The sequence below is a fragment of the Lissotriton helveticus genome, chromosome 2_1, assembly GCF_964261635.1.
Source record: "Lissotriton helveticus chromosome 2_1, aLisHel1.1, whole genome shotgun sequence".
In the NCBI taxonomy this organism is placed as follows: Eukaryota; Metazoa; Chordata; class Amphibia; order Caudata; family Salamandridae; genus Lissotriton; species Lissotriton helveticus.
Window position 1 is genome coordinate 1,956,029,332 of NC_136059.1, and position 12,761 is coordinate 1,956,042,092.

At 45.4% G+C, this 12,761-nt stretch overlaps 1 protein-coding gene across 2 annotated transcripts in view; it reads right to left on the minus strand.

Annotated features, from left to right (window-relative positions):
• Positions 1-12,761, minus strand: part of TTC29 (tetratricopeptide repeat domain 29) — a 1,214,048-nt gene that overhangs the window by 1,092,437 nt on the left and 108,850 nt on the right. For both annotated transcript variants that reach the window (XM_078677661.1, XM_078677660.1), the window contains exon 3: positions 10,249-10,332. In XM_078677661.1, coding sequence (XP_078533787.1) covers positions 10,249-10,332 — 84 coding nt within the window. The remainder of the gene's footprint in view (positions 1-10,248; positions 10,333-12,761) is intronic.

Consider the following 12,761-nt stretch of genomic DNA (forward strand, 5'->3'; position numbering starts at 1 on the left):
ATAAGCTTGCTAGAGCAGATTAGGTACCGCTTGTCAAGCCCATGACAGTCATCTGTCCCAGTGAGATGAGCCCATCAAGAAAAAGTGAGTCCGATTCAATTTCAGTAACTGCATAATGAGATTTTACACCAGCTGTTATAGCAGTATTGTAGGCTTGGGCTGGCCCACCTGGTAAACCGGCACAAAGGAGCAGAAATGGTCACGGTGCCCAAACCTTTGCCAGACACGACAATTATGGGGGAACGAATACCCAGAGTGTAACCCCTCTGTATGGGTGAGTGTCTCCATATGGGAAGAGATGTCATACTTTTAATAAGACAATTAAAACACTTCTCTACGGAAGCCCCAGATGCCGTGGTTCTCTCCAGAACTGCTATACTTTAAACGAGACAGCACCATTAAGTTTCTTTAGTAACATATATTTAATGACCATGCAACTCATTTCTAGCATTTAGAAAGATGAAACATTCACAAATGTTACACATTTTTAAAGGTTACATGTGATGTCGCATAGCAACGTTTAAAAGAAAATTACATATTTTAGAAAAACAACTTTTTAAAACCAAACGATTTACATATATATAAACATACAGTACATATGCAGACGAGCAGATTCTAATATTCCATTTATTACCATCACTGAGTGTAGCGGAAGTCCAGGACTCATAAGAGGCACAGCCTCTTTTATCTCTGTTAATTTGCATACGTGGGTTATGCATTGCTCTTTTCAGTTGCATTCAAAATAAAAAAGTAATTTAAACAAATATTTAAAAGGTTTACATTAAGCAGTGAGAAAAAAAATAATTGAAGAGACCATGTGCCTATTAGCAGTATTGTTTTATGTGTAAAGTCATTATAGCATGCAATATGTGAGACAAGAGCTGTGCAATGCGAGTGCCTGCGTCGGTGAACCTTCGCCCATCAGCGGTTCTGATGCAGGCTGCCATGTCAATGCAGAGTCCTTGCACTGAGAGAATCTTTGCAGCAGATGCAAATATTTGGTTCTGCTTGGGTTTGCACCATGCAGCAGAGGAGACAAGTCAGTTCAGCTGGATCCACAGATGGGCTGGCAGAGCACCTTCAGACCCACTTCCAGGAGTCTAGGACTGGGGTGGACCACTTGGCAGGGTAGGACTCACAGATGGCTGCAAGGTGGTTGGAGTCTGCTGTCCCTGATGATCTAGTCGTGAGGCCAGCCAACTAGCCCTTGAAGTCACTCTGGGGTCATTGTGTTCAACAGATACAGACAGGTCCTTCTCACCCAGTCAAGAATGCAGCATGTAAGCACAGCAGGCAGCAATTCTTCAGGGAAGCAGTCCATCAGTGTCAGCCCTTTCAGATGCACATCAGCTCGTCTTCCTGACAGAGTTGGTGTCTGGGGTCTGACATTTATACCTAGGCCTCCCTTTGAGGAGGTAGATGCTTCTAGAGGTTTCACTTTTAAGTCCACTGGCATCCTGCCTTCCCTGTCCTGGCTCCAGACTAACTACAGGGGGTTTGCAGCCCTTTATGAGGAGACAGGACACAGCCTATTCAACTGTAAATAGGGCTGTGCCCAGCTCTGTCCTCCCACCCTGCCAGTGATTGCCCATCCAGGCACACCAAACTCCTATTTTTGTGGCTGTCTAGGAGGAATAGACAAAACCCAACTGTTCGCAAAAACACCTAATCATGTGACCCTGCTGGCACTAAATGGCTATGGCAGCAGAGTGCCAACTATCTAAAAGTGACATTTTCAAAAATATTATTTTAAATACACCTTCACCATAAGAGAAGATTTTTTGTTACATTTACAAAGACACCAAACAGGAGCTGATCACCTGCTCCCATTTGGAAAATTAGCACTGATTAAATGTAATAAGGTAACTCCAATGATATCCTAAGGGAGATGTAGGTCCTGCAGAGTGAAAACGAATGTTAAATTTGACATGTCGTGGTAGTGAAAAGCTCTCAAAGTACATGTCCTACTTTTAAAAACACTGCACCCTGCCCTCTGGGCTGTCAAGATCCTGCCCTAAGCAGGACGTCAATGCATTAAAAATGAAGGTATGGGTCCAGAAAAAGGTGTGTTTTGCCAGGTCAAAATGACACTTTAAAACTGCACACACAGGCTGCAATGGCAGACCTGAGATATGTTTTAAGTGCTACTTAAGTGGGTTGTAAAATCAGTGCTGCAGTCCTACTAGTAGCATTTAATTTACGGGCCCTGGGAACTGGTAGTGCCACTTTACTAGGGACTTACAGGTAAATTAAATTTGCGAATTAGGTGTAAGCCAATTCTACCATGTTTTGAGGAGAGAGCACAAGCATTTTAGCACTGGTAAGCACTGCTAAAGTGCACAGAATCTAAAGCAACCAAAAATAAAGTCATAAAAATAGAAGAGTTGAAGGCAAAAAGTTAAGGGGAAACAACACAGCTAGGATGCTAGGTCTAACATGGACCACGTGCATTTTCATTGGCATGACATAAACATATATGAAGACACACATGGATATTCAAACACTATGGAGGAGTATAGGAAATTCAATTTGTGGATCCTTATTAACTTTTTCCCCTTTGACCAATCTGCTCAGTTTGAGGAAACCAAATATGAATGACAGGACAGCGTTGTTGGTCAACGTTCAGAGTCCGTGTCAAAGAATATATATATTGAAAAACGTTCAGAGCATGTAAGGACAATAGAGAAGTGTCAATGCACGGTACTCCGTACATCCACTTGGGAACTCACAATTGTTTTCCTACCACTCTTCGCAAAGTTTGAGGGGAAAATAATACAAATATTTTAAAAGAAAAAAGTAGTTTGGGCCGATCCCCCCAGTGCAGCAATATTCATAAGTGGGTGGTTAAGCCCACCTACTTGTGAATGTTTCTTCCTCAGCCTGTTTAATAGGCCAAGTAAACATTTAAAACGTTACCTCCTTTGCTTTCCTTCTCCCCTATCAGCTAACAAGGGGCGATGAGAAATACCTTATTCCCCACCACCGTTCCAAACAGTGTATGAAGAAATACTGCATGTTCTTCACAGGTGGAGAGAATTACTCTCTTTCACCTCGTTTTGCCTAAGGACGAAGGAGCACAAACTAAACCATATCCCTCTTTCATTACCAAAAGCCGAGGAGAGAAATGCCCCTTGCCCCTTCTTGCCTTGTTCAAAGCCGAGTGGGGTCCTCCTAACAGTAATAATATAATTATAATGACATTTAAAAAAGCAGTTAAGTGATCGGCTGCCACCCACTCCACAATGGGGAACAAGGCACTTGGGGGGATGGCTCACTTTATGTGTACCACAATGAAGCAGGTCTCATATCAAATGCCCTGGCACCATATTTACAATAGTGCACAGCTAAAAGCCTTCTACATCCGTGCCTGAAGTGATGGGGTCACCCGCCCCAGTACCCATCTCCACACATGGGCAGTACACTTGTATCCAACTAGTAGTGTTCCTTTAATAAAAAAAAAATCTCCTAAATTGACTGACGAAAATTATGTGGCAAAAGGTGACATTACATTTAATCTAGGCATTGACTTTAACAATTACATCACTAGAGATAATTGGGTATGTGCTATTATTTAGCCCTTTCAGTGAGAAAGATGTGGCCTTCATGTCCTCTGCACAAACTCTCCAGCACATATTATGTGGAGGACACATCCTCCCACTGGCACACAGGGAAATCACTGGTGCTCCCACCAGGGGCTTTTCCACAATACTGTATTGCCTATTCAGGGGTGGAAAAACTGGCAGCAGATTCCCTTTCCAACCTGTGTTTGTCACAAAACAGGTAATTAGGGAAGCTGCTAAATGACCATGAAAAGAATGATGTCGCTGCACTGGAGCCCATAATTCTGCCACCAGAGCCGACATTTGATGCCTACTTAAAGGATTGCTGCTCAGGGATACTCTAGTCCACCCCTTGTTATTACTGAACAGGCTGGCTGGGGTAAGGTCCGGCTTTAGGGCAGTGGACCTATGCAGCCACACTGGGTGCTGACCTGTGGAGAGGGCGCTGACCTCAAGGGGGCTTTGGAGAGATGAACTGTAATTCAGTCTCCTAGGAGGGGACAGTATGGGAGATTTACCCACAATCTGCCCCCACCCCTGCCCCAGATTGGCAGAAAGCTCACTGAGCCCAAGAAGTCCTGGTTTGAGTGAATGGCTTGGGGGCATGTCTGACCCTACCATCAAGCCACACCGCCACAACTGCAAAGCACACTAAGGGCTTGATTACGAGTCTGACTGGCGAGTGGCTCAGCGGTGGCAGTTTTTCAGTTGCTGAATTACGAGGTGGCCATTAGGACTGCCAGCACTGCATCAGTTATGCCAGGGACCCACCATTCAGCAGCAGACAGAGGTATACAATATCTAAGGCAGACCCACAGCGGTCTGCCAAGCATATTACAAGTTTACTCACTGCCAGCTGTTTCATGGCTATGAGCCTGCCATGAAAATGCTGGTGGTGGTGAAACAAAGGGTGGCCTGCAGAGCCCCCATGCCCAAACCACCATGTGGATGCATTCAGGAGGGCACAACATGTGCCCCCCTGTTTGCATGCCCCCCCCAAGTTCCAGCATGGCATGAACTCTTCAGTCCATGCCATGCTAGAACCACTTTTGTGTTCCTATTGCAGTACCTGTTTTCAGGGCACTGCCGTGGGAACAGCAAAAGAAAAACCTGCCAGACACGAGTTGAACTCATAATTTGGCAGGTGGAGCATGCACTGCTTTGCCGGTGCTGTGCCAGTGCAAAGCCGCTGTAGCACCGCCAAAGTAATAATCTGTCCCTAAACCTCTCTGCACCTGGGAGGCAGATAGGGGGAATTCCCTGCAAAGACCAAAGCTATGTTTAGAGACTAGAGGTTTCTCTCACTTTCCATGGGGAATGGCTACATCATGTTCAAAAGATGCCGGAGAACTCCTCATATTTTGAGGGAGATAGAACTGTATCACACCTTTAGACTCACAGACTGTGCATTTTAAGCACAGCTTTGCTGCAAGCTCAGGATTGAAAGAGGCAATTGGCATTGATTAAATGCCCATGCTCCTTGACAATCTCCAACCATAGCTATAGTAGCACAACAGCTGGCTTGGGGATAATACTGTGTTGAAGGAACACTACACTTAGGGGTCTATTACTACCGCCTGCCATCGCCCCGGGAAACTGGACTGTCCACTATGTGTGCAGCGGTCCCGCATGTGCAATTAGGATGCACCACCACACTGGCGGGAGCATTCTGCATTTTTTGCATTGTGGCGGGCGGTGCTGTCAGTAGCACCCGCCGGAATCCAAAAAAGCCACTTGTGCATTTGCCTGCACAACGTGGCAGGCACAGCGCGGTGCCTGCCACGTCGTCCATGCAAATGCAGGGGGTACACTGGGGGGTACCATAGGAACCCCTATGTGCCCCCCACCCCCTAACATCCTGGGGGCCCGCAACGGGCCCCCAACTGAGGAATTGTTGCCGCGACGGAAAGGCTGCTTCCCACTGACATTATAATATGGATGGCGGTGTCTAGCAGACACCGCCACCATATTCAACCCTTTCTGCCAGGTCGATGAGTCGACCGGGTGGAAAAGCAGCAGACGGGCTTCCTGTCCGCCGCGGTACCCCGGCCATCATAATATGGCAGGGGGGAAATGGGAGGCAGGCGGAGGATGATGTCGGGCGGATCACCACCGCCAAGTGGGAGGTGGCGATCGGCCCAAGATCATAATAGACCCCTTAATTTTAGGCAAAAGGGCGTGACTCAAACCAGAAGGTAGTCTGTTGGTGCTCTCCCTTCTCACTTGGTGCTGTGCAGGACTTGTATATGTGAGTGTGCTGCAAGAGGAAGATTTGGGGAATGGCAGGCAGTCAGCGCTCTTGATTGGAATTTTTGTGGAGATTGTTTGTTTAAAAGAATAGGATAAATACGCATGAGATTTCATGATGACATATACCTTACTCATGTGGAAAGTTACGGGATCACGTGTATCTCCAGTACCATGCATGACGAGATGAACCTCTAGCCTCATGTTGAGGAAAATATGTGGGTTAAATTCAATTTAAAAGAAAGGGTCACCCCAGGGGTGACGTCCCCTGAATGCACAGCCAAGGTTCCAAAGAGAGGAGTAAACCAATGTTAATCAAAAGGAGGAAAAATGACCAGGTCACTGTTGGACTTGGCCCTCATGGCAGGTTCACCCCTAGACTTTTTGCTGTAAATGGTAAATTGGTGATGGTGATGGTGATGGTGATTTTTTGGGTTCTGCGTACTTTCACTGTGTCCCAGTGGAAAGTGCGTGCGCACTCTGAGTGCGTGGAGTCAGGTAGGCCTGCCCTCCCATAGGAATGCATGGGGAATGTATGTGTCCCTGGTAGTTCCTGATGCGTGGGGAGTGCAGGCTCGAGTTTGGTATGTTTGAACTCGTGAGAGTGAATGCTGCAAAACGGTATGTGCGGCTTGTATGTGTCTAGTGGGGAAGTGCCACTTCTAGACATGGCTGTGTGTGTGCAGTGAGGGTGCTGGAGCGTGATTGGCTGGAGCTGGCTGGCATGCCAGCCTCCAGGAAGTCTGGATGGGTCTGCCCGGTGGTGAGTGGGAGATTAGCATGCTGATGGCTGGGGAGGAGTGTACCTGTGTCCTGAATGAGGCTGGGTTTTCCCCTGACAATGCTGGCTCTGCCCCCCTGTGGTGCGTCTCACGACCCTAGCCCTGCCAGTGAATAGAGAGGGTGGTTGAGCCCATCAACAGTGCTCACAGACCAGCTGCGACTGGTTCTGCCCCCACCCTGCACCTACAGACAAAGGATTTACTGTATAAAAATGGGGCTGTGTCCCCACAGAAGTTGTTCTCTGCCAGGATCCTGAGGGGGAGGCTGCTGCTGCTGGGCCAGAGGACCGCCACTTGGACTGTCTCCCTGCCTGGAGACCCAGTGAGCTGGCTCTGGGCCCAGCTTGGCCCCCCTGCTTTGCTGAGGGACCTTTTCCTGGACTTGTGCTGTCCTTTGGCGCTGGGGAGCGCTGAAATCCCTTGCCTAGCGCTTGAGAGCGCTTTATTTGGCCCATAGCGCTGTGAGCGCTGTATTTTGTCCTGTGGCGCTTGGGAGCGCCTTTCCTTCGTTGATTATCGCTGCTAGCGCTTTGTTACCGAGCCGGTGCCCACCCGGCGTTTGCGGAGTTCTGCGGTGCTCGCTATTTGATTTCCGAGTGCCCACCTCGGGTTATTGCTATTTTAATTAGAAGCCGGAGCCCACCCGGCATTGCCCCGTGGTTTCGCCGCCACAGCCCCGGGACCGAGAGAGTGCAGCCGCTGACGTCACCCGGAGAGCCGCGCTGTTATTGGTTACAGCTGCCGGAGGCTCGCCGGGCGACTCGCGCTCTGATTGGCTGCTGGGAGGACCGAGGACCGGAGAAGCAGGAAGCAGCCTGCCGCGTCTCGCCGAGGCTCCCGAGTGAAGGGGAGCCCCGCCCGCAGCCCCAGCAGAGCCGCCAAGGAGCCATCCCGCCAACGAGACAGCCGGTGAGTGGGGTCCGGGAGTGCAGAATCGGGGAGGAGGGAGTCGGGGCACATTGCCGGTGCCCGCCCCTCCCCGTCAGAGTGAAGAGCCGGTGGAGGCTCTTGGGGGCAGTCGCCCTTGTTCTGAGTCCCCCGTGAGGGACTCCACCGTGCCACAAGTGTCTTACGAGTCCAGAGAGACTCGAGGGGGCCAGGTCTTTTGTTCTTTGAGCCTGAGAGGCTCCAGTCCCCTATCTGTTCGTCGAGCCCGAGAGGCTCAGGGCATTCCCGTTTTCGAGCCCCTGAGAGGCTCACAGCCCAGATTCGTTCTGAGAGCCCAGAGAGGCTCTGAGGGTGCCAGTTGCTTTGCGAGCCCAGAGAGGCTCGAGTGCCCATTCGTGTTTTGAGAGCCTGAGAGAGGCTCAGGGCACCATTTCTTGTCCTAGAGCCCAGAGAGGCTCAGCAGTGCCACAGTGGTGGTTCGTGAGCCCACGAGGCTCCAACGTCGTCCTAACTTTCCTGCACCAGTTGCCCAGCACTTTGTGGGCAACTGCCACGTTTAGGCCCCCTGACATTTGGGACACAGGGCGTCCTAGCCCCTGCAAGGCCAGTTGGCCTAGGAACAGTCACAGGTGGTGCCTTATGTGAGTTTGGCGCAATTGTTCTTTTTCTGCACCTCTGAATGTGTTTTTATGCGTCATGTGCCTTGTTCTTACACCTCTGAATGTTGTAGGCATCATGTGTTTCCCTTCCTTACACCGCTGATTGTATGTCAGGCATCATGTGTCATGTGCTTACACCCCTACAGGTATTGTGATACTTAGGTGGTTGTTTTTCTCCTAGTGCAGGTGGTGCTAGTGAGGTCCTGGTTACCAGTGATTACTGGTTGTGTACTACAGTGATTTTACATTCTATGTGCTATGTTCTAAAAGTGCTAAGTTCTAAAAGTGCTGATTCCTGACAGTGGTCCAGGTGGCCCTGTCTTGTACATATCCCCTGTAAATTCTGCCCGTGCCTTTGGCACATTGTAAAGTGTGTGTTTTATCTAATGTGTTTTGGTGTAATACAAAGGCTATTTTTATATAACCTTGTGTGGAGTTTCTTTTGTGGTGGGTCCTGGGTGTTGTTGCTGGGGTGCGTGCGCAAATACTTAACTCACATCGCCTCCAAGTTTAGCCTTGCTGCTCACGCCACGTTACCTAGAGGGTGAGCAGGGGTTATCTTGGCGTGTAACTCCCTTGCCCTGACTTAGGAGTGGTGGTCTCTGACTGACTTTGGCGAAAGCCATGGCCAGCCAGGGATCCTATTTCTAACAGTCACGTGTAGAGTTTATTCCATCAATGAGATTTATTCAATATTCAAAATTTGTGCCATGTCAGCACCAAAATCGTGGGTAAGTTATGCTTGTGCAAACCCAATGTATTGGGAAGGAGGAGTTCAGCGTCCCGTTCAGTGGACGCGGAAAGTACTGCCCTCCTATGTCATTTTTTTGTACCTGTGCATTAATTACCACATTACATTACGATCTACTGCCTTTGCCAATGTTTGTTATTAATATGCTTGTATGAAGTAATGCCAGCCTGAGGTGAAGTAAGTGGTCACTATTAACACGATCGAAATTGTCTGATTTACATCAAGGGGCACTTGAAATCAACTGGCACCATGCATGGAATCTAGTAATATATGTGAAAACCTTGGCAGCTGTACAAAGCGCATGCAATATGTGCATAGACTGTTGAATTCAACAATAGTAAAATCTATCCAGAACAAGAAGAAATGAGTTGTGCTGTTAAATTGCATCTGCATCTCTGCAAAGAAATACTAGACTGTCCCTCGGATGCAATTCTGTGAAAATCTGGAAAAAACATGCACGGACAGTCTAAACGCTTTCTTTTTTTTGCCTTACTCAGGAGACACAACTATTAGGAATTCAGCAGAAAAAACATGTTGTTGCACTACTAGTTTTCTCAAAATAGATGGGGGTTGAAATGCTCCAAAAGTGCAGGAAAATAGAGTAAAAAAAACACTAAATCAATTCGACTTAATCTGAATAAAATTATCAGGAGCAAGATAGTGGTAAACACAACACCGAGAGTCATTATAAAAAGGACATGCAGAACAAATATGCAAACTGCTCATAAAAATATACATACATATATGTGAATAATGGTATTAAGCCCATGTGCATGTTTTTATGCAATAGCTCAATAAAGATATGTCTTACATAGCTGCTTGAAATAAATAAATTCCTAATTTATATTTAGTATATTTCACTTGCTGTGGTCATAGCAATATGTATTATAGGTTTATCTTATTATTATACATTAATGATATTTTCTTCATGTATTGGATGTTTTTCTATTACTTGTGTCTTCTTAAAAAAATAATTGAAACCAAAAAACAAAATAATAAAAAAAAGGAGTACAACGTCTTGTAAGAGTCGATGTATCTGTTTCCAAACCTTGACACTGGGATATACATTGTGACAATCTTTTTAAAGAGTAGTGTGCAAGCTTTGAAAACGTTTTGACTTCTAGATGAGCTGCACTGCAAATATAATATTCACATAAGCTTAAAACTATATAATAAATCAAAGGTCAGCAGTTACTTATATATTTAGGGCCATGTGTAAGAACACATCTTTTCCACTGACAGAGAATGGGTAAAACCCTTTCATACATATGGGCCTTACTTTTGTAAATACACGGTCTCATTTGAATACATTGAAGACAGCAACACATTATATAAAAATGGTTTACAAAGACCGAACTTACACTGCAGTCTCATCTGTTGACAGCTCTTTGATACTCATCTGCAATTGATGCTCTTTGACATCTTTGTCGCTGATCAAATGAATCCTAGATTGAACCAAATTTAGAAAAAAAAGAAACACTGTGAGCAGCTAAACTATGAAGTCCGTGGTATCTATAATACATTACCTTTGTCAAGCTTAAACAGATAAATATATTCTTTTGTCAATGTTTCACTGTCAGAGACACTGCACATGAAAGAACTATGAAACAAGTGCAACCAAGGTACAAATTCTTATCGGTGGAATTTTCCTTTCTTCAATTGCAAAAAGAGAAGTTATGCTCAGATAAAGAAGGTGAAAATGGGTTTCAAAACGGTCGTCTAGCACACAGAGCATTAAAAAAGACATTTCCATGATATCTGAAGGCCCAATGGTAAGAAATGTAAGATTATCAAGTGCTGCGTGTAATTTGTATATGTACCAGCTGGCTCAAAGGCCACACCAAAACTGATATAGACTATTTAGCGTCTGTTTTACGTTTATATTTAGTTCTTTGTAAAGCGCACGGTACATAACTGAATTGTTTCTAGGCACCATGGGTAAAACAGTTAGAAGTAAAATAGAATAGAGTTCAATTGGGAAATACTCTGGTTTCAGGAGAATGTCCTACATCCATAGGACATCTATAGGATTTACACTCCTTAAACCAGAAACTCTCTGTCCTGAACAATCAACACAGGTTAAACACACAGAGAATACCCTCTGCTAGCACTATTTACACACAGACAATGGGACTACTGTTTGTTGAGGCACTTACCGGGGTGTCATAAAATATGAAAAGAGGGACTTTTCAATTTCTGAAGTGTGAGTCATCCTGCAGAGAACAATTTAACATTCTACTTTCCAATAGTGCATTATATAAGAAAAAAAGACTCAGCTATGCTCACAAGTCCGTCAACATACCTGTGTCTTTCTTCCTTTGTGCAAGCGTCCTATATTGCTTTTGGCTCTGTAAAACAGTGTGTAAAATTTTGGGATATCGCTTCTGCTGGCTTTGTTATGTTATGCACTGCAAAAACTCCCTAACCTCAGTATTTCCTAACTTTCAACATTCGTACCATTTATATTTTAACTTTCAAACTCGCTCAAATGTAAAACCTTCAAAATATCTTAAGTTCTAAATTTTACTTATAAACTTTATACGCGGAAATTTTCTTAGCTGTATTCTTATTCCACCTTAGCAGAAAATCAACAAGGGGAGGACAAGCACTCAGTTTGTTCTGTGGACAGTGAAGATAAAACTGCAACAGAACCATCTCATCGAACCCAAGCAGTGGCAAAGACGGTGTTCAGATAAAATATTGAAATTAAAATATCGTCTGACAGAAATATCAAGTCTGAATTGTGTGCAAGAATATCGCTTGTGAGGTAAGATCTATATTAACAATATCGAAATCATTAATGGTGTTTACAAAAATATAGAAATCATTAATATAGTTTTCAAAAATATTGTTGTTAAGAATATAGAGTTTTCCTCTGGAAGACAGATTACTCCTTGACCCTATCCTGGAAAAAACAGCATCCACAAAAGCTTGTGAATAATAAACCAGACCCCTTAATGGCCCTGAGAGCAGCATGAATAGATGATCTGGGGAACATGGATTGGCAGGAGGCAGTACACAGTCCAAGAGAGATTGCAGTACGGACACTTTTTAGGTTGGTGCAACTCAAGATACTCCACTGCACATACTACCCACGAACGCACCTATACACTTGGGGAAAAACACACACAACACTCTGCGTTAGGGGGTGTCAGCAAGAGGGCACGTTTTTCACATTCTGTGGGAGTGCCCGGAGAAGGCTAGATACTCGCAGGGGGTAACGATGTAATGTCAAGAGTTTCAAGTGTAAAGGTCCCTATGGACGTGAAAAGGCTCCTCCTAATGATCAAAGGCGACTCAGACCGGCCCAGATATATGGGAATTTGGCTGGCTCTAGCAGCTGGGGTTGCCAAAAGAAACATTGCAAGTAGTTGGGGGCGCCTTCGCCTCCTTCTTGGGTGACTGGGAATGCAAGCTTGATTGGGGCCAATGGGCTGAAGAAACGGTATAAAAAATGAGTGCGTCAAAAGGTGGGAGAAAAAATGGTCACCATGGTGTAAGCATAGGAAGGGGGCTGTGAGCAGAGGCTCAACAACCAGAGAGGCGAGGCTAGGAGGAAGTGTGGCCCTGTTTTACTGAAAGAGGTTAACTTGACGATTGTATGTATAAACTGCCATGGGTTGGGTCTTCTGAAATGAATATTACCAGTGTCCTTCTATCCCCCTGGGAGCCAAATGTGGTAATGTTGAGATATCAACTGTGTACAAATTACTGTAACTATTAATATGAATGGTCATTTGAGCAAAAGTTAATAAAAAAGATTGCCCAAAAAACAACAACAAAAAAAAGAATATCGAGTTTTAATTATTTTTATGTATTTTAGTATGCATTTTATTGTATATGTTATAAAAGGTTTGTTTATTTCATGGTAATG